The 20,509-nt window shown below is 34.2% G+C and overlaps 4 protein-coding genes across 16 annotated transcripts; 1 reads left to right on the top strand and 3 right to left on the bottom strand.

The window, feature by feature from the left end:
* Nucleotides 1–705: 705 nt before the first annotated feature.
* On the bottom strand, nucleotides 706–4,757 carry LOC8281826. Its single transcript, XM_025157973.2, is given in 4 exon segments — nucleotides 706–980; nucleotides 983–1,709; nucleotides 1,789–1,829; nucleotides 3,624–4,757. Coding segments are annotated over 4 exon segments (1,227 nt in total). The 5' UTR covers nucleotides 3,967–4,757; the 3' UTR covers nucleotides 706–864.
* A 1,287-nt stretch (nucleotides 4,758–6,044) lies between these two features.
* On the bottom strand, nucleotides 6,045–8,334 carry LOC8281827 (putative methyltransferase-like protein 7A). The gene is made up of 6 exons (XM_002522413.4): nucleotides 8,025–8,334; nucleotides 7,819–7,917; nucleotides 7,474–7,692; nucleotides 7,052–7,148; nucleotides 6,573–6,635; nucleotides 6,045–6,457 (listed from the first exon to the last, which is right to left on the bottom strand). Exons 1-6 carry the CDS (start codon nucleotides 8,283–8,285, stop codon nucleotides 6,264–6,266), a joined length of 933 nt encoding a protein of 310 aa, XP_002522459.2. The 5' UTR covers nucleotides 8,286–8,334; the 3' UTR covers nucleotides 6,045–6,263.
* Nucleotides 8,335–10,873: 2,539 nt separating this feature from the next.
* On the top strand, nucleotides 10,874–18,140 carry LOC8281828 (KH domain-containing protein HEN4). 12 transcript variants are annotated; one of them, XM_048371097.1, is made up of 9 exons: nucleotides 10,874–11,741; nucleotides 12,305–12,712; nucleotides 12,823–13,077; nucleotides 13,166–13,429; nucleotides 13,612–13,676; nucleotides 13,824–13,903; nucleotides 14,740–14,865; nucleotides 14,956–15,491; nucleotides 16,188–18,140. In XM_048371097.1, the coding sequence occupies exons 1-6, from the start codon at nucleotides 11,100–11,102 to the stop codon at nucleotides 13,879–13,881; spliced, it is 1,692 nt and encodes a 563-aa protein (XP_048227054.1). In that variant the 5' UTR covers nucleotides 10,874–11,099; the 3' UTR covers nucleotides 13,882–13,903; nucleotides 14,740–14,865; nucleotides 14,956–15,491; nucleotides 16,188–18,140. The 12 variants fall into 12 exon arrangements, with proteins under 12 accessions (XP_048227054.1, XP_048227052.1, XP_025013728.2 ...); XM_048371095.1 differs by lacking the exon at nucleotides 16,188–18,140 and having other exon boundaries at nucleotides 14,956–14,992; nucleotides 15,228–15,590; XM_025157960.2 differs by lacking the exon at nucleotides 16,188–18,140 and having other exon boundaries at nucleotides 14,956–14,992; nucleotides 15,195–15,590.
* Nucleotides 16,743–17,946, bottom strand: LOC8281829. Of its 2 annotated transcripts, none has more exons than XM_015721345.3 (6): nucleotides 17,810–17,946; nucleotides 17,664–17,726; nucleotides 17,522–17,569; nucleotides 17,361–17,414; nucleotides 17,123–17,186; nucleotides 16,743–17,045 (listed from the first exon to the last, which is right to left on the bottom strand). In XM_015721345.3, exons 1-6 carry the CDS (start codon nucleotides 17,930–17,932, stop codon nucleotides 16,939–16,941), a joined length of 459 nt encoding a protein of 152 aa, XP_015576831.1. In that variant the 5' UTR covers nucleotides 17,933–17,946; the 3' UTR covers nucleotides 16,743–16,938. The 2 variants fall into 2 exon arrangements, with proteins under 2 accessions (XP_015576831.1, XP_002522461.1); XM_002522415.4 differs by having other exon boundaries at nucleotides 16,743–17,042.
* Nucleotides 18,141–20,509: the final 2,369 nt, after the last annotated feature.

Genomic DNA, 20,509 nt, shown 5'->3' with positions numbered 1-20,509 from the left:
TATGTCCAAACCCATCTCTACCACCCAATCTCACTCTTGTCTCTTGGCAAACCTTATCTTCAAAGGCCCATTACATCCAGAAATGATTAGTAATCATACCAGGACACAGATATTTTCTTGGATATTAGTTTTTCAAGCCTTTTCTTGGATTGTTTACCCCTTCGCTAAAGTGAGTGATTCAGGCCAGAATCTACGGCACTTTAGAAAACCAATGTCAATTTCTAACCACATAAAATCTTTAGAGCCAGACTTAATTTTAACCAGCAAGCAGATCGTGGTTGCCAGACCTTAGCACTTCGGATGAAACCATATGACGCCAAATTTGTGATCTTCCAGGAACCCGCCACGTAAGTCTTGTAGGGCATTTCCTAAGGCATTTAGTAAATTATTTTGAAAACAATGCATGTGCCATCTAGTGCAATTCTGGCCACCTAAATGGTTGCTGCTAAGACGCAACGAAGTGGATCGACCTGCACTTGGTTGCTGGTAAATGCTGTCCTGAGATCATAACCGCAACAAATTAGTACCTGCCCATCATCTTCATGATATCTTAATGTCCAATTGATTAGAACCAATTTGCAACGTCAGGAGCAACAAGTTCAAACATGTCCTTTCAGCAAACATACTTCACTAACTTTTTAGTTTTTTAAAAGCATACTTTCGGCAAACATGAAGAGAGCACAGTTCTATAAGATGAAATTCATATGTTCCAAAACCAATCTCAATAAACAGTCGGCAAAAATTACTATACAAAATGACTCAGTTATCTGTTCCTATTGCTAATTGCTAGGCATCTGTTTAGCAGATGTGATATAATCAACAAGTAAACTACATGAAAAAAGTAAAATCACATTCACATTCCAATTACCATCTCTTCATACCCAACTGTCCCAAATCAACAGACTTTCCACTCAGCAACTTTGAAGAATATGTGCCAGTCTTCTTCAGCTTCCCTGGAAATTCCTTGCTAGAGTTACCCTAAAAGAAAGATTCTTTTTCATTGCGTGCCGATTGAGTAACGACATAGTATTTCGTTTGGGTGGATGTGATGCCACTTCAACACAATCTCCTATTGGCACATGGCCCCAGGGCCTAGATGATCCATACTCAGAAAATGGTCTAAGAGTAGGGAAATCATTCCTCACCCGCTGAAAACCTTGCAGCTCTGTGGAATTTCTACCCTCCAATTTGATACATTTAGGGCAAGGAGGGTTACTTTTATATTCCTTAGGTGACCCCTGTTCCAAACATTCTGCATGAAAAACATGACAACATGAAAGAACCCCAGCAACAGGCATGTCTCCACTCCTCACAATCCGCTGAGAACTCCACGGGGATCTTTGCGAAAGAAGCTTTTCGCACAATCCGCATCTAAAACCATCAGATGAACATGATTGACTCAAGCTTTCAGACTCAAATGTATCATAGATATCAGTAAAATCTTTGCTACTGCTAGCACTGCTCCAACAATGGACATCTCTCTGTAGGGAAGCAGCATGAAACTCTGAAGTCCCAGTAGATGGAGTTTCAGAAGCATCTCCTTCAGCTTGTGTGGGAAAGAACAAAGGATGGATAGGTTTGGACAAAAGGGAACGATGCCCCAAGAAGTTACAGTGAGTGGACAGACATGGTTTGAGTTTGGGCTCCGAATCGCTGCTATAATAACAGGATGTAGTGGATCTCCCGCTCTCTGGATTCCTATAGGTTTTCTGCAAGGGTTTAGTTCTAATCAGGGAACTGAAACATAGAAAGATAGTAGCGTTTCCAACTTCTAACCTGATACATTACCTCCATTGCAGCCTTGGAGGGTAGTTGCTGCAAAACTTGACCTAGCAAATTCATTCAAAAAGGTAAATGGACATTTATTTAAATTAAGAAGCAGAAAAAACTGATGACGATATCAACAGAAACATGAACTGGTGGCACAACAATAAAATACAACAAGAGAAGCGCCAAAGAGAGAATAGGAAAGAAGTAGTAAGCAAAAAAGAGTTTTGACCTCTGAGAGAATAAATAAAACCCAAAGTTCACAGCATCAACAAAAATTCAATTTGAATTGTGAGTTTTAGAGGGGAAAGTGGGAGGAAATGAAAATACTAGAGGAAAAAGAAGCTAGATACTAAACAAACAAAGCTGTCTACTTGCACTTAATAAGGTCAGTTCCATCAAAAATTCCCCTCAAAAACCAAAGAGAGATTTTAGAGAATAAACAAAGGACCCAAAGTTCACAACATCAACAAACTTCTATTTTCATTTGCAGTTCCAAAAAACAGGCCCTTACTTTAAAACTTGAGGGGCGGATGAGGAAAGTGAAAATAGCAAAGGAAAAGGAAGGGAGTAATAATGATTAGGCCACAAATAAATATGCAAATTTATACTTCTTAATAAGGTCAGTTTCATGAAACGTTCTCCCACAGTATCCACAACCCTCAAGACAACAATAATTTATACTGAACCTATTCCTCCAACGATTATGGATAATTCCCAAACTGTTTAAGGCTTAACCAAATAACCCAAACACAAGAATGCATCAACCGATATTCATTTTGGCTTGTCCTCTCTCCCTACCAGCTCTATTCCTCTTCCAATTTCTCTAGTACCTTAGAGCAGATTGTGCTGTAATAGCTGAGATGAATGCCATGATAGGTAAACCGAGAAGTGGGAATGCCAGTCTCACAAACAACTCAAGATTCTGATAAAGGGTAATTGTTCAAATATCACAAAGGTAAATTCAAAAAGATAAAGAGTACCCTTTTCACAGATAAGAACAAATGAAAATTATTTCCACAAAGTATTTCTTGTCCAAGTTTCAACCATCTTATGCAATAACATGTCAAAAGTTATACTTCACAATCTGATTAATGATGCAGACACACACATAAGAAAAATTCAATTAGATTCGAAGTATATTACTCCTTAGGCATCCGCTTCTCCACACTACAACTTAAAGCAACTTAGAAGGGCAAACTCAAGTGAAAAGATAAAGGGAAAGAAAAAGTAGGGAAGGGGAATGTAATCAACCAAGAGATGCCAAGTGCTGATCTACATCAAAACCATGTCCATGTCACTGACGAAAAGATACAAAAATTCAGGCAATGAAGAGGGTAAATATCAGAATTCACATCAAATATTTAGTATCTATCACAGCATTAGTAACTACCACAGCAAAGAGAAAGAGGAGAAAGAGCAATTTGGTCATATCAACTTCCTTAAGTGCTACACACAAGTACAAGGAAGCTGTGATCACAAACAATTGTATTTCAAGACACATCTAATTGATCACTCAAAACTTATCATCTCCGAATAGAACAATTACTTTTTCTCTGTTGATAAGAAGTGGAGAATTCTCTATAGAGAACTGAACTCCATTTGAAATCTGAAAATGATAGATGGAACTATGTAAAGCCCATTAAATGACAAGTCTTGCTACTCTCCAATAGGTTAACTTGCACATAAAATGCAAATTCAGGGAGTTTTGAGCAGGTTATTTTTTTAAATACGATCTCTTGGACCCCTCTATAACAAGATCATCAACTATCAAAAAAACTGCAAAAAGAAAAACATAAATTCAGGTTAAAGCATAAGCAAGCAACAGAAAAAGAAGAAGTGATAATTGCTAATACCTAGCTTTGTTGCAGTTTCATACTCATCAGCATTGATTTCCTGTATTGCTGGAGGCGTCCATTCAGGGCCTGGAGAAAGATCAGGAGAACTACTAAAGAAGGCGCCTGCACTATCAGATGCAGAACATTGATGATCACAAAATTGGTTGCCTCTCATCCATGTACTTTCTTTATTGTTGCTAAATGATGCTGAAGACTCCTGCGATAAATTACTATCAGGCAAATCATTCAGAAGCTCTTCTGATGGAAAACTAAAATCCCATCTTGATGGGGGTGGTGAGAAGCTTGTATTAGTTCGCCAGTAAGGCTCATACTGACCCATGGACCAGTCCCCACTGGCCATGTTCGATCCATGTGGCCTTGCAGCCACACAACAGAGTGAACCCGTCTTAGCTATTTTCTATAAAACTTCCCCAAAACAATTCTTCTAGCAAGTTTCAACTTTTTTAAAGCTTACAACTGGAAATTGCACGTCTCAGGAAATCATAGATATTTTCTGTACTTTATTGGCCTATGAAGACCAACTGACGCAATGCATAATTCAAATAGCAGGCATTCCTCTGTGCAAGCCTGATATTGATCAAACCTGACAAAACAATAATCTCCGAGTGTGAATATACCTTTTCCAAAATCGATTTTGATATTAAAACTCAGTGGAATCAGCAGAGAAAATTAAAAAGAAAAATAAACAAACAGAATCAAATGCTACAACAATTTAATTGACCACATGCAAGCAGGCACTAACAGACTACCTGGTCAGCTATAAAAAGAAAAATCCATTAAACTTTAAAACTAAAGTCATAAACTTCCTCTTTTCAGTAGTATCAAATTAACAAGTTAGAAACTGAACTGAACTAGTTTAGTAAAAACAGAAGCCAAGAAAGCAACTTAAATGAGACTTTGAAGCAAAAAAGAAATTAGCTTAAAACTCATATCTTTTGAAAGAGAGAGAATGAGAGTAATTGTAATTGCTTGCCGAAGATTAAGACGGCAACGTAGTGAAAGACAAAAGAGAAAAAAGTCTTGCAGAAAGACAGAGCAAATAATCAATTGAAAATGAAAACCCTCGAAGCGAATAATAATAATAATAATAATAATAGTAATAATGAAAACCCTAATTTATGGGTGATGGACAGAAGTTATTTTGATTAATTGAAAGCAATTTCTTGGATTTGGCGCTGCATAGTTGAATTCTATTTGTTATATGATTTTTAATATCTTTATATGTTTATTTTATAAAAATTATATTAATTAATATAAACATTTTAAGGATTTAATAAATTTAATTTAATGTTATAAATTTTTTATGTAAATATATAAAAACATTAAAATTATTATAAATTACGGTATTTTAGTTAATTTAAGTAGTCGTATGATTGTAATTTAATCTTTTTATAAATTTATATTTTTCTAAAAAAGATAAAATATATCATTCACAAATAGTTTTAAATTCTGATATTTATTTTATAATATTTACATATTATTACATTGAAATATTAGCTAAATTAAATATTTAAAATTACTATAAATATAAAATAGTTTCATAATTAATATATATTTAATTGATTAAAATTTATAAATTTTAATTATTACTCTTTATTATAACTCATAAAAATATTAATTGATAATCAATAATGATTCAGCCCAACTCAATTATTTTAAATTATATTTAAAACATATTTTCAAGCTTTTCATTTTGTTATCAGAGATAATATGTAATAAAATAAGTAAGAAATAAACTAATCATAGAAACAGTCACATGATTAAAAATTATAGAATGTGGATAACATTGTGGAATTTTATTTTATTTTAATTTTCTTCTTGTCAGAGATTTGGAGTAGCATACGATACTCGATATATATATATATATATATTATATTTATATCCTAGGAATTCCTTGCTTTAAGAAGTTTGACCGTTTGACCATCATCAACTCCAGTAGGCTCTAATTTGTAGGATCAGTGACTCCTTTTCAGTATCATTTTGCCAGATTCTTAAGAGAATGCCAATGGAATTGTGTTCCTCATTTTCTTCTTTATCGGATGTCGCCATGCTATTACCCTTTTCCTTTTTGACCTCCTTCTCTTCTTCTTCGTCATCATCGTCTTCACTATCCTTTCCCTGTTTGTTTCGTGCTTATTGGCTTTGTCAAAATCTTATAGCGATTTCAATGATAATCTGGTTCTAGGAAGAAAAGACACTCCTTTTATGGAGCAAGGGAATTTCGATTCCAAGCCCATTTTTATTCAGTCAAATATCAAGATTATCATTTTGATTGTTGAGTATTCATTTGAATAGATAATATCAAGAGAAAAAAAAAAAAAAAGAGAACTTAGGGCTATTAGAGAAATTTGAAATTCTAATTATCAAATCAAAATGATATAATCTTTTTTCCTTTTTTCTAAGAAAAAAAGAAAGAAAGAGAAGAAAGAAGAGAATTTTTGCAGATGAACAAAAAGTAGAGTACATATAGAAATAATTAACCAAAAAGACAGAAACAATAGAAAAAAGAAAAAGGGGCCTGTAAATTATACTTTAGCCACAAGTACACTTGCGGAGAAGCTTGATTCTCCATATGGTATGCTAATTCTATAGCTATATCTTAATGATCAACTTAAAAGGTCGGCCATCCTCTTACCATTACTTGCTAGCTATTCCGTACACTTGAGGGTTTATAAAAGCAGTCTTAGACAAGAAGGTTGTGTTCAAATCAACGCCTGAGAAGCCAGCTTCAGAAATTTTCTTTCCTGTTTCTCTTGTTAGGTGACATCCGTCAGCAACTGTCTGCTGCAAAGGGTCGAGCAAATTCTGCACAAATCTAAGAAATGTTCCCTCTGCATCACCCAGCATCATTAAAAAAAAAATTAGAGACCATAACAATACTGCTCATCTACTAAGATGGAACTCTCTTGCCAATGAATCAAGAAGTTCAAAGCTATTAGTCTGCACCTTTTGCTGCCACATGCTCCACAAATAAGTACAGCCCACCTGGTCTTAGCACTCTCTTCACCTCTAGAAACAAGTTTAAAGTTTAATCAGCAGCTTGAATTTTCAGATATTTATGCCCATAACTGTTTTCTGTAACGGTACACGCTCTACAAATTAAATTAGCATACAATTTAAAAGTGAGTGGACTTAAATGATTGTATACGCCATGTTTGCCATGTATTTGTACACCTTTATATATATATATATATATATATATATATATATATATAATTGCCACTGAAATTATTAGGCTGAACAAAACAGTGAATATCTTAACTTATGGAATCAAAGAGGATTAATCCACAACAAGGGAGCATTATATCTAACCAAAGAAGTTCAAACTGGTATTTGTGCTATGTTTTCTAGCTTATGCAGTTATCCCTTTGGATCTAAAGAATGTTCATCTCCAGTATACCAAAATCCCCAGAAACATCAATTACCTTGCAATGTCTGATCGACATTAGTAACGGAACATAGTACAAGAGTTCCAACAACTGCATCAACTGAAGCATCACTTAATGGTATAGCCTCCCCAACCTGGATGTAAGCAACAATTTCTTCACCTTTCGGTTTCCATACAGCAATTTCAATAAAATGATACGTTCCTATAGTAAAAACAGATATGATCAAACTTTGGACTCAATAGCAATAACTTTATAATATGACCTGCCTGCCTCATGGAAAGAAAGAGGGATTCAAATGAGTAGCTCAGGCCCTACTGCCAATGCTTAAAGAACTAACGAAGTAGAACAATTTATCACCAAGATGCATGGCAAAATAGACCATGGGATCAAACATAACCAGCGATCCCACTTTGAAGTAAGTTCAGAATCAGATAATGCAACAACAGAAGCATACATACTGCTTGTATAAATTTGAAATTGGCAGGCGGCAGGCCAGCAGCTTCTGCAGCTTTCTGTGCATATTTTACCATTTTGCCATTAGGATCCACACCAAAGACTTCCACATCGTCATCATTACCATAGTATTTGAGGTTAGGACCAGTGCCAATTCCAATCTCTAATACTTTTTTTGCTTTTCCTCTCAAGTTAGCAAATAGTTGTGACTTGTAAGCTGCAATCTTACCCAAAAAAAAAAAAAAAAAAAAAAAATCTAGCATCAAATGGGCAGCCAATAAATCTAGAAAGAATGGAAGAAAGAAATGCAAATTGGCAAAAATTAGTTTGTAAGAAAAAGGCTAACTAACCTCTGCTTCATAGGAGTTCATCATGTCTGAATTCAAAACGGATGCATAAAGTTCCTCGTACCAATCCGGTCTTGGAGGGCGAACTTTATTCATTGTAGCCTTATTTTACCAAAAAAAAAAAAAGAAGAAAACAAAGTATAAATCTTCAAGTTATTATGTGTGGAACTCTTGATTATGTAAATATATCAAACAAATATAACACACACCTTATAGCCAGAAGCATTTGCAGGAGCATCAGATACTGCTGAAAGCAAACTCGTTTCAAGGAAATGCCTCCTTCCACATGAGCAACATCTAAATGGCTTCGCCTCATCTTTGTTAATTTTGTTTAATCTTATGGAATTGGATTGCTTAATAACATAATGGGAGGGTATGCTTACTGCAGATGAAGAAGTATCATTGTGGGAAGAAGAGCAGAGAGCGGTGCTGTGGTTTTGAGGAAAGAGAGAAGGTGAATGGAGGATCATTTTCTTTGCTTAAAAAATTGACACTTGAGCCGTGTAATAATGGTTACCATAAAATGGAACTGGAAGATAAAGAGTAGTATACTCTTGTTGATTATGACATCATATTTCGCACAGACGTCCTTTTTTGTTTTGAGGTGGTCTTCTATCATTATTATTATTATTATGGATAAATTATTTATTATAATATTTTATTAAATATATTTGATTATTTTATATATATTAAGATCTAAAAAATTAAATGTCACTAAAATTAGTAATACTAGTTTAAATCTATTTGAGATATATTTAAAATAAATATATGAAAAGATTTTTAATTTTTAATTTATTTATATTGATTGACATGTTTGTTGGAATTATAAATTAAAATAAGTTTGTTAAGGTCAGATCATATATATACTTAGAACATATAAAGAAATTATTTCAATTTTTCCAAGATAAATATATTTTATATAATATAATATTATATATATATATATATATATATATATATATAATAAATCTATAACAAGATTTTCAATTTATCATTTATTTATTATTTTTAAATTATATTGCTCCATAGATTAGTTTGGAATAACAAATTATAAAGTAAAATGATTTTTATAAAGTAATATTTTATAGCACACAAATCAAATTCATAATAAATATAATAATATAATATCCAACTTGCTCTTAATTTTGAAGGCCTACTATTTTCTATCTTAATGTATATAAGAGATAAATATTTTACTTACTCAGAGTATGCAGAAAAAATAAATATAAAATAGGATAATTTTTTTAATTTTAATAATTTATTAAAATAGGATAATTTTTTATAGAATAAAGAAAGACCAAATTCACTTTAAGCCATGCATGCTATAGATTCAAGTGCTAATAGAAGATAAAATTTTCTAATCTGCAGCTCAGACAATTGAAGCTTGTCTGAAATATTTAGATTTGTGCTATTTAATTGAAGTTTCTAGGAAATATATAATGCATTTCGAATTATTACACAAGAAATATGGAATTAATTCAATTTCAATTTAATTAACTACCCAATCATTCATTTTATATATTTTATGTTTCCAATAATTTCAAAAATAAATATATATTCAAAAATACTCAATCTAACTTATCTAAGATACGGCGTTAGATAATTTCACTAAAGGAATTTGGAGTATATCCAAACAATTAAAATTATAATATTGGCCATAAGGAAATATAATGAAGTCTACGTTTAAATTACAAGCAAATTGCCCCACCCGAAATCTAAATCACCTAAAATTAACTTTCTTAGTTCAATTACCCCATACATTTGTATAAGTTGTCAATTAACCCACATTCAAGAGAATATGCTACAAACACTTTCTAAGGCAAATGAATTATATTAAGAATAATTAAATTAAAATATTGATTCAATTTTTATTTTTTTATTTTTTCTCTTTTTCTTTAACTATAACACTTAATTTTTTTTCACACAAAAATATAAAACCGTAAATAAAAACCACTAGATATTTTATCAAACATATCACCTATAATCTTAAAACCCATTTGTTTGAGCAATATGGCTTAATTCGGGTGACTCCAACCCTGATTCGGTTCAATGCGTCGTCAATTTTCTAATGAAGATATATATGGGAAGCAAATTGGTAACCCTTATAATAGTAGAGAGTTTGGGCCATCAGCTAGCTTTGCTTATCCTAGGGACGGGAAAGGAGGCTCAAAATCATCATTAAAGAGGAGCAAATTGATAAAAATTATTGTATCAAGTATCGGTGGATTTTTAGTTGTTTATTAATTAATTTTAATATTTTTAATTCACAAGCATCATGATAAAAAATGGAAAAGAAAAGCCAATAGGTGTAGGGGAGGTAAGAAGTAAGATAAAAGTGGTGGCAGTTAGGAACAACGGAGAAAATAGTAATGGCGGCAACAACATAAATAATAATAATGGAGCAAAAGATGGCTTCTCATGGGATAAAAAATGATTAGAGGAAGAAGCTTGTTGGCTTGTTTGTCATGTGTATTTTGACAACAATAGCTATTCAATTGTTTATAAATGTTGTTGCTGCAGAGGAGCAGTTCGAACCATGCTTTAAACTGTAATAAAGAATGCAAAGCTGACGGTGGTTAACAAACAACGACAATGGCAAAGGTGATCTTCTTTAACACATCTTGTACTTTCAATGTATAACCAGATTGGATATTCAGAGATGACAATGATAAGGATGATAGAAACAATGGTTGACAAACGACAACAGCAACTAATAGTAATAGTCGAGAGTTTAAAAGAACTATATTTATTAGTATATTGAAAGAATTATAATTTTTATTTATTTAATTTTTATAAATATTTATAAATATTATATTTTATATTATTAAATATGCCAGTTATTGTTGCGCATATTGTTGAGTACAATTGAGGGGATACAATGACTACTTTTCTAAATGTACAAGCTAATTAGATCAAAAGATCTAATTTTGGAGTGATTTGGACTCGAATATAAGTTGAGGGGGCAATTTGCTATTTAAACCGTAAAAGGACAAATAAAGTGGCTATCAGTAATGATTTATTTAAAGAAAAGTAGATTTTATAAAAGTAACGTGCAGTCACGATGACAAAAAACACAACCCTAGAATCCAATGCCCACCCTGTCCACTTTCATATATCGTCACCCACGCAACGCGCACACACCAAAACTAAACGGCCGCAAAAAGTCAATTTTCACACGCGACCGCACACAACACAATAACAACTCATCACTTTTTGCAAATCTGTCACTCTATATTTATCCCTTTCAAATATCCAATTTTGTAGATCCCTAATCTCACCTCACGATGGCCGGTCAAAGAAACGACTATGGAAAAAGATCAAATGCTCAATCGGACTACGGCGGAGGCAAGCGTCGTAACCCTACCGCCGATGACGGCGAAGACAGCGACCATCAGCAACAGCAGCAGCAGCATACAATCACTAATGAAGACACAGTTTACCGGTACTTATGTCCGTTGAGAAAGATCGGAAGCATAATCGGGAGAGGCGGAGAAATAGCGAAACAGTTGAGATCAGAATCAAAATCGAATATTAGAATAAGCGAAGCAATGGCAGGGTTTGAGGAACGCATTGTGACGATATATAGTAATAGTGAAGAGAGTAATTTATTTGGAGATAGTGGAGAGTTTGTTTGTCCAGCTCAGGATGCGCTTTTTATGGTGCATGATAGAATAATTGCGGAGGATTTGAATAATAGTAATAATAATAATGAGGAAGAGGATGATGAGGAGGAGGAGGAGTTTGGTGAGAGTAAGGAGCAGGTCGTTACGGTGAGGATGTTGGTGCCGGCTGATCAGATTGGGTGTGTTATAGGGAAAGGTGGACAGGTTATTCAGAGTATTAGGAGTGAGACTGGTGCTCAGATTCGTATTTTGAAAGATGAACATTTGCCTCCTTTAGCTCTGTCTTCTGATGAACTTCTTTTGGTAATTTATTTTAGTGATTATACTATTGTTATTCTGTTGTTTGGAAAGTGTAAAAATGCTAGAATTCCATTGAATTTGAAGTGTTTGGAAAGCATATGGATACTACCATTCAGTTCTTTCAATGTTTTTTGGCATTTGGCATTTGGCATTTAAAAAGTAATAATGTCAGACATGATTTTGCTGGAGTTCAATTCAGTTGGACTCCTGCACATTATTTATTCCAAACAAAGCCTAAACATAAATTGGAGAGGAAACAGCTTCATAGCTGGCTATGATTATTATGCTATTTTCTATTTGCATGCAAAGAAAACTATACATATTAAGAGCATTTATTCTCATAACAAAAACAAATTCGGGTCAAATTTCCTGTGATAGTTTTACTGTAAGGCAGCGAAGGATGTATTAATGAATTGCTTCGTCAGTAGTATCTGTTAGATGTTGATTTTCATTTATGTAAGTGTTGAGCTATTATGTTGCTCATGTGTTGGGCATTATTTTAGAGGTTTCCAAATTGTATTCGTTGCATGTATTGCTTAAACTGTTTTTCTCAATTTCTTTTCCAGATTATTGGAGAACCTGCTGTTGTTAGAAAGGCTCTGTATCAAGTGGCTACCCGTCTTCATGAGAATCCATCTCGATCTCAGCACTTGCTTTTGTCTTCTTCTTCAACCAACATGTATCAATCTGGTGGCGGCATGTTTGTGACTCCAACTGCTGGCGCCTCTCTAATGGGTCTCTATGGCAGTTACAAAGGTGGCTGGTCATCATCTTATTACTCTGATCAGAGAGATGAAGGTTCTTCTAAAGAGTTTTCTCTTCGTCTGGTGTGTCCTATCGGAAATATTGGAGGTGTGATTGGAAAAGGTGGTGGCATCATTAAGCAAATACGTCAGGAATCTAGGGCTTCCATCAAAGTTGATAGTTCAGCTGCTGAAGGAGATGATTGCATTATATTTATATCTGCAAAGGAGGTGAGAATGCATTCTCATTTATTGATTACTCTTGCTGTGGATTACGCTATGAAACTATCTGTATGTGCTAGCAGCTACATTGTTGCTGACCTAAACATTTCCTATTGTAGTTTTTTGAAGACCAATCTGCAACACTGACTGCAGCTCTGCGTTTGCAACCAAGATGCAGTGAAAAAACTGAAAGGGATTCAGGTGATTCTGTAATTACCACCCGACTACTTGTGCCAAGATCACAGATTGGATGCCTTATGGGAAAAGGAGGGGCTATTATTTCTGAGATGAGGAATGTGACAAGGGCAAGCATTCGGATACTTGCAGAGGATAATCTTCCAAAAGTTGCGTCTGAGGATGATGAGATGGTGCAGGTAAATAGTCATAATTAAGCAGTGTGCATTTGTATTTAGGTACTATACCTTTGCAATGTTATGGAGACAATCTCTTAATGCTGATCAGATCACCGGCAGCCATGATGTTGCTAGCAATGCCCTCTTACATGTCGTTTTGAGGTTGAAGGCCAACTTATTTGGAAGGGACGGTGCATTAACTGCATTTCCACCTGCTCTTCCATATATTCCTGTTTCAATGGACATGTTAGATAGTCCAAAATATGGGAACCGAGACAGTCAATCACGTGGACGTGGATACTCTTCAGCCGGTGGTTACAGTTCCCGCGACTTGCCCCCAAGTGAGAGTTATGGAAATAATGCTAGTTCACTCGTAAGCTTATTTTCTTCTTCTTTGCTTATACTTTTCTCTTGCCTTCTTTTAAACTTTTGGTATGTCCCATCTGTGCAATGCAGCACTTGGACAGTTTATGTATTGCGCACTCATGAGTTAGTTGATTTAGACATGCCTGGAATGTTACTATTCTTATAATAACTTATATTGTCTCTATTCAGAATGGTGGTGAAAGTGGTTATGGAGCATATGGTGGATTCTCTTCTGGTCGTTCTGGTGGTTCAGGGTAAGATTCTTTTGGCTGGTCCAGTTTTAGAGTTGGCAGGCAGTCCTTTAATTTTTGTTTTCCCTTTTCCACTTTTGCTCTCTAAAGTTCATAGATGGTAATCTTTCTTTGTCCTCGATATTAATATTTTCCACGCCTGATTTTTAGCATCTTTACCAGGTTATCTGGTCAGAACTCAGCCCAAAGAAAACATCATGGATATTAGTCCCATATTCTATTGCTAACAGGTAGACAATTTGTTGAACTCGCCTGTCAGTCTTTCTTTCACATACCATGTAGCTTTCATATTCTACTGATTCATAGGAGACAACAACACGTTGATGATACCCAGCCATCCTAGTCTTAGCATTCTAATGTACCTTTTTGCCTTCTCTCTACAATCTAAACAGCAGTGACCTACAAACTCTGAAGCCAGCCTTCTGCCCTTTTGATGAAGCCTTCAGTTTAGGTCAGAAAAGATCAGATGAACAAGGTTTGAGAAACTGTGCTCACCTAGGCCCACCCTCGATGCTTTGTTTTGGTGCCCTACATGTTGTGATGATGCAATTCACCAATCAATCATTTGTGGACCCTGAGACCAATACTTTTCAAGCTCTATATCATGTGATCTAAATGGTCATATGCCATCAGCACCCTTATATGTAACAACAACAATATGTATTCTCTGTAGAAGTTATGTGATTGGCAGCCATACATGAGAAAAAAAGCTTGTGTAACTGAATTCTGATAGCATCTTTTTTTTTTTTTCACATTTTCAGTATTTGTGTGGATTGAGATGGTATGGTGGTAGAGCTATGAAAATGTTAGGCTGTTGTAATTTTAACTGCACTATATTATCATCATTTTTCTAGTTGTGCAGGCATTCTTTAATTTCAACATGCAAATGTCATTTTTGCCATTATTTCCTTTTCTCTCATCGCTTGTCACCAGTGAATTGATATCTCTATCTACTCACCGTGAATTTGGTTTCTTCATCAATGTCAATCCTCATTAACAATATGAGATTGTTCTGATGCTGCAAATTGCTTTAAAGGCATATATCTTGGTCATGGTGTGTGTTCAGGTTTGGGTATTAAGCTTTGGGAAAATCACTATGGGGGCTATGGTTTGCCTGGGAGGTATTGTGCATATTCCTCTTTGACTTGATTGACAGGTTGTCATCACGGTGAAGATTAAATCAGCTCAAGGGGTAGGTTTATTCTCTGTGTTGCGTCTTCCTATTTTTACCTTAGGCCTTGAGCGGATTGTTTTAAGTTTTATTATACAATCAATTTGGCAGGTTTGATGAATCGTGGTTTCCCCAGCATCACTAGAAGGTAATTATTTTCTGCAACTAGTGATTACCAAATTGGATGTTCCCATATGTAATCTAGGTACACATATATGACAATTTAGATGGATTGGATCAATAGAAATGTGATAAACCACTAAATCTTTTGGCACAACAATTCTGAAGTGGAGAAGTGAGAAAAGTTTCTGATATTCTGTGGTTCTGGAATTTGTACGACAATGGGGCAGGACATTCCTGATGTTCTATGGCACCTCTGTCAGGTGATCATCTAAAGGGGCTGGAAAAGGATATAAAGGCAACTGCTATTCTACAGGATCTTCGTTGGATGATTATGGTATCACGTGTTTATTACCTTTTTGAGGGAAATCAAAATAGAAGGAAAAGTGCTGTTGAACATAGATATCTACCAATCACATAAAGAGAGCTGCTGTTGAACATAGAAAACTACCGATTGCATATATGCTAGCCGGTGCAAATGCAAGTTTGATCTAGTTACATCATATGGGCGAAGCTTTATTTGAAGGGTAAATTTTGGTTTTCCAGTAATGCATCCTGGCAATGTGATTATGGTTGGGTCATCTTGTTTATGTTATTTTGTTTATTTATTTTATGCTTTTGTTCCATTTAAATTGCTACTGCATCTTTTCCACTCAGAATTGATCGCAGTCTTAACTTTTGGTGGCAAATTAAAGGGTAAATGATTTGAAAATATAGGTTCTCTATTGAGAACTATGAGCATTTTGAATACACTTCTATGTCTAAAATTTTTTTAAGGAGTCCTCTGATGACATGAGCATTCAATACATTCTTTATTATATAATAAATATAATATAAGGAGGTGGCTTAAGAGATACATTGTATTTTTTATTTTAAATTTAATATAAATTTTTATGCATTTATTTAATTGATATAGGTAATTTGTTTTATTAATAAAAATTTAAAAGAAGTTAAAACCAGTAACTTTTATGAAAATAAAAGGAAAATATAATATAAAAAATCTATTGACTTAATTACTTTTTTAAATTAAATATTTTTTTAAATGTTTTTAATTATAAAAATAGTTTTTTTTTTTTTTTTTTTTTTTGTAATAACGAGTAGTATGGAGTATTCTAATGTAGGAAAATGAGCTTGTAATTTGCTTATATAAAGAAGGGTTGTTTAAATTTTATTTTACTTTTGGTCTCTGAAATGGTTTTTCTTTTTTGCGTATGCTTTTTTAGGTGGGAAAGTAGGTCATAATGATGTTTGCATTAATGGGATAGTTGAGCAAACACTGATATTAAATTCCCATTTCCTCTCCCGTTACCTGTGCCCATCCCTGCTTCAATATTAAGAACATATCGTGAGAGGCGAAGGAAGCGAGAACACTGAGGGCGTTTTAAAATCAAACACATTCAGAACCAAAATATGATTTACCGTCGGTATAACTGGGTTGTATAATTACAGGTCACAAAATAAAAGGTGACCTAAATGGCCTTGTTTGCAATCTCCTGGAAATAGGGAACAGCAGCCGCCGCCGTTCTGTACTGTACTCGGCTGGTTCATTCAAAATTCTTTCCTCATCTTGTTTATTCAAAGCCCTTTACATCTAACGAAGATTCCCAACTGACATAAAGAGAAAGGAAAAAGAGAAAAGAAATGGAATTGCCAATATCAAGCCCGAAGAGTTGAAGATTTGTTCTAAATTCCAATCGCGGGAAAGAAGACTTGCCTGGGTCCTACTGGTACCATGTTACATTTTAGTCCTGGTCCAAGTGATATTCCTAAGAAGAAAATAAGATTTATACTAGTACAGTTTTACTAATTCAAAAAGGGTGTACCATCCTTCTTCTTTTACAGGTAAAAACTTAATAATGTTTTTTACTTATTATAATTGGCAGCTCTTATCATCATCCTCTCATGCCATGTCCAGAACAAATGAAACAAAGTTACAATCTTAATCGGTCCAATGTGAACCTCTCAACTGGTTGACTAGCCATGGTAACTCTGATCCTCAGGAGCACTTTTATTATCGCCCTCGGCATCCGGTGCGCTGTTCTCTTCCTCAGAAGATGTACGATTACTGCCACCATCACCTGCTTATAAAAGGGAATGCCACGGGTAAGACAATAGAGACATGTGCTGTTGAAAAAGGGGATGAAGAAACTGAACATACCATCATAATCATCAGCAGGAGCATAAGCGGAGCGCCTTGAACGCATTTGGTTGTTGGGGGTTGGCTGCAGCGTAAGGAAAACACACCTGTTAAACCATTATACTAGCAAGTGCTTCAAGATCTTGTTACATGTACAATGGTCTTACAGATCAACCATGGGGGAAGACAATACACAGCTTTTTTCTCAGTTTAGATACTGAAGAGATTTGCTACAAGATATCATCAGAAAGCAGGGTACCTGCAACTTCGGGCGTAGAGCTTCAAGTGCTCCTTTAGGCTTTTGTGCTCCTTGCTGTGTTTGAGCAATTGAAGAAATGGGCCAAAACCAATAAAATTAGGCATTTAACTAATATCTGTATATATAGTTCCGAATTCTATAAGGAAAAAGAAATGAGTAACCTTGCCCAATGCCCAATCTGCAGAATCAAAGAAGGCACGCTCATGATCCTGAACAGAAAGAAACATGAACATCAGAGGACTCCGATTGGCATATGATAAAACAGACTAAAACCCTCGTCAGCTATAGTATTCTTTTTTTTACCTTGGATATTAATGGCTTCTTCTTTGGCAGCATTCCCCCATACTTTTTTCTTACCACTTCCTCCTAAAGAAAAACAGAAAAACCAACCAAATGACAAAACTCATAATATATCAGAAACTGTAAAAACAATAGCACCAAATATATACCTCTTGCTGAGGTGTAGGCATTGAGTTTTCGCCAGTTCCATTAACATCTTCCATGGGGTGATCGTCATCAACAACAACTTGGTCTTTAAGAGCATTTTTATCATTACCTAGTTCTGGCTCCATGTTTGTGCTTGAGATTCTCTACTTTTTTCTTTGCAGGCAAAAAGCTAAATAAGAAGTCAGAGAACAAAAAGATAAGAAAGATGGCATGCAATGTGTATACATTGTCCAAATGTAAGATGCACATGCTTACTTTTAGCAAGTGCATGACAAATGGAGATCACATAAATATTTGCTGGATGAATCAATAAACCAGTTCAAAATTGCTTAATAGACCAGATCTTTCTTTAAAGAAATCATTAGCCTTTTTAGATTTTATTAGTAACAGATCTTCTTCAGTATGTTATAATCAAGAAAAAAGCAAACTTCAAGTGGATCAACTCAGCCCCCCTAACGGGTTACAAGTTTTCTGTCTTCGTTCTTAATAAGAAGGATCTTGATTGGCAGGATTAGTAAATAAATGATTATAGAGAACTAGGCACCTAAGGAATAGGTGATTTGATTAGTTAAGTTGTTACAACATATTACCTGATGTGATGATTATTGTAGATCGGACAGTGAAGCTTTGACGGCAGGAGTATAGACGCTACAAGAACGGGTCAACCCGAATTTGGCTTTTACCTTATCCTTATTAAATTCCTGTCATAAAATGAAGCCTAAGGATCACGCACAGAACAATGCTTCAGGTTTTTGCTTACATTATTTTTTTTGTTTTTGTGCAACTATAAGGTAAGGCAGGCCATGGGCCCTAAGCCTACGTCCACTTTTGCTATAGGTTAGTATGTGCCCTATCTTCAACCAATATGGATTTGTAAAATTTGAATTTGGACCATTTCTGTTGCACACAAACAAACCCTTCGCAATAATATAATCATTTTTTCATTCCATAGATGCTCAATAGATCAAAGCGTAGGTAAGAAGAGATTATCATAAACAATAATGAGGTTAATATAAAGAGAGGAAAGGGCTCAAATTAAAACATGTATCTAATATCAAGTTAATTCTGCGAATTTTTAAGATCATACTTTTATATTTTCTTTTACGGTAATATAATAGTTTATATATTTAATATAATTACGTTGTTTTTGAAGCTATAAATTTGACACATTATATAGGCTATATCCAATAAAATCTTATTGAATTGTCACATTTTTATGGAGTTAAATGTGGGATATAATACTAATTTATGATGATTGAAATAAATCTAAGAAAATGATTTCATGGGTTCGATTCATATGTCACTATATGTATTGAAAAATCATCCTTTGGCAAAAAGAAAATCTATTTTAATTAAAGAAAGAAAAAAGGAAAAAGGATGTGCATATATTTGTCTCAATTATTGGTGTGGAAAAGCATATGTATGTCAATCCCAAATCATCTTTCTTTTTTCTCCAAAAAGAAAAAGAAAACAAGAAGAGAAAAAGATGGTCACAATTACAATCTCTAGGGGCAGACAGAGGTAATGATGTTAAAGTGCAACAGAAAAGAAAGTAGAATGGTGAGCTATTGGACCTAAAGAGAGGCAAGATCAATGAAAAGAGGAATTAATATATACGATATGCTAACTGCTTAGCCAATATATAAACTAGTTACAGTAAGGCATCCCCAAGTTCATGTCACTGTCATATAACAAATTAACCATATTATATTGATTTTGATTCACGAGATATGTCACTGCCCCATTCCATTACATCACCCTTCCTTATACATCCATGGGACCATACCCTTTCTTCTTTCTTCCTCTTTTATGACTCCATTTTTGTATTCAGACCCTTTTGATTCATGACTTCATTATTTACTTTATCTTAAAGAAATTGGGTTTTCCAAAATTTAAACTTTCTTCAAAAGAGCCTCACATAGTCTAATTATCAAGTTACTATAAAATCTGTGAAAATCTCTCTCATATCGTATCTTTATATTGGAGAAATCATTTCATTTTAAGAAATAAAGTTCAATTTCACTCTCTAACTTTGTGAATAGGCTCAATTTAACATGTTTCTTGACTTTTGTGGCTAATTTACTCCAAATTTTTATATTTCTTTTAGCCCAAGTCCTCTTGACTCTTAGTCCATATGGGATGTGATGTCATAATATGTTTTTAGAGCTTTGGGCTCTATAGCACCAATGATGATAGACCAATTCATAGACTAAATTATTATTTGATTTTTCAATTGCAGCTTCACGATTTTATTATTTATAAAAGAAAAAAAAGATAGTATTAAATTTTTTAACGCTCGAGTCCTCTTAACTTTTAAACAGAGAGATCTACATAACTTAATTGAACTTTTTAAGCGGTGGATGAGATTAATATAATGTTAACATTTACTAACACCCTTCAATACACTTCTATTAATTAATGTTAACATCTTCCTAGTACGTAAATGCTCAAAACATTAACAATTTTGACATCTTTCTCTCTTTCATGGGTTAAGGTGAGGCAAAAGTCTAGAACTTTTAAATACCCTTTAGCTAATACAAATAAACCAATAAATAAAACGATCAGTTTGCTAAATAATTGATTAAAAGGACAACGTGATTGATGATTTGATGGGATGGTTTATTGTTCAGAAATTATATGGGTTGAAGACATGAACTAAATATCTTTCAAGAAAATAGAGAGGGACTAATTATCTTTCAAGA

This window comes from Ricinus communis, chromosome 1 (genome assembly GCF_019578655.1).
Source record: "Ricinus communis isolate WT05 ecotype wild-type chromosome 1, ASM1957865v1, whole genome shotgun sequence".
In the NCBI taxonomy this organism is placed as follows: Eukaryota; Viridiplantae; Streptophyta; class Magnoliopsida; order Malpighiales; family Euphorbiaceae; genus Ricinus; species Ricinus communis.
This window is presented reverse-complemented; position numbering and strand designations above follow the sequence as displayed.

What these genes read in the sequence shown, in the direction of transcription:
- LOC8281827 (XM_002522413.4), bottom strand. Translation starts at nt 8,285, where the DNA reads ATGATCCTCCATTCACCTTCTCTCTTTCCTCAAAACCACAGCACCGCT. An exon ending in TGAACTCCTATGAAGCAGAG is followed by an intron (nt 7,693 to 7,818) that starts GTTAGTTAGCCT and finishes TTTTTGGGTAAG; the next exon opens with ATTGCAGCTTACAAGTCACA. An exon ending in ATTTCAAATTTATACAAGCA is followed by an intron (nt 7,149 to 7,473) that starts GTATGTATGCTT and finishes GCTTACATCCAG; the next exon opens with GTTGGGGAGGCTATACCATT.
- LOC8281828 (XM_048371097.1), top strand. Translation starts at nt 11,100, where the DNA reads ATGGCCGGTCAAAGAAACGACTATGGAAAAAGATCAAATGCTCAATCG. An exon ending in GAAATAATGCTAGTTCACTC is followed by an intron (nt 13,430 to 13,611) that starts GTAAGCTTATTT and finishes GTCTCTATTCAG; the next exon opens with AATGGTGGTGAAAGTGGTTA. An exon ending in GGTCGTTCTGGTGGTTCAGG is followed by an intron (nt 13,677 to 13,823) that starts GTAAGATTCTTT and finishes CCTGATTTTTAG; the next exon opens with CATCTTTACCAGGTTATCTG.
- LOC8281829 (XM_015721345.3), bottom strand. Translation starts at nt 17,932, where the DNA reads ATGGAGCCAGAACTAGGTAATGATAAAAATGCTCTTAAAGACCAAGTT. An exon ending in TGCCTACACCTCAGCAAGAG is followed by an intron (nt 17,727 to 17,809) that starts GTATATATTTGG and finishes GTTTTTCTTTAG; the next exon opens with GAGGAAGTGGTAAGAAAAAA. An exon ending in AGAAGCCATTAATATCCAAG is followed by an intron (nt 17,570 to 17,663) that starts GTAAAAAAAAGA and finishes CTTTCTGTTCAG; the next exon opens with GATCATGAGCGTGCCTTCTT.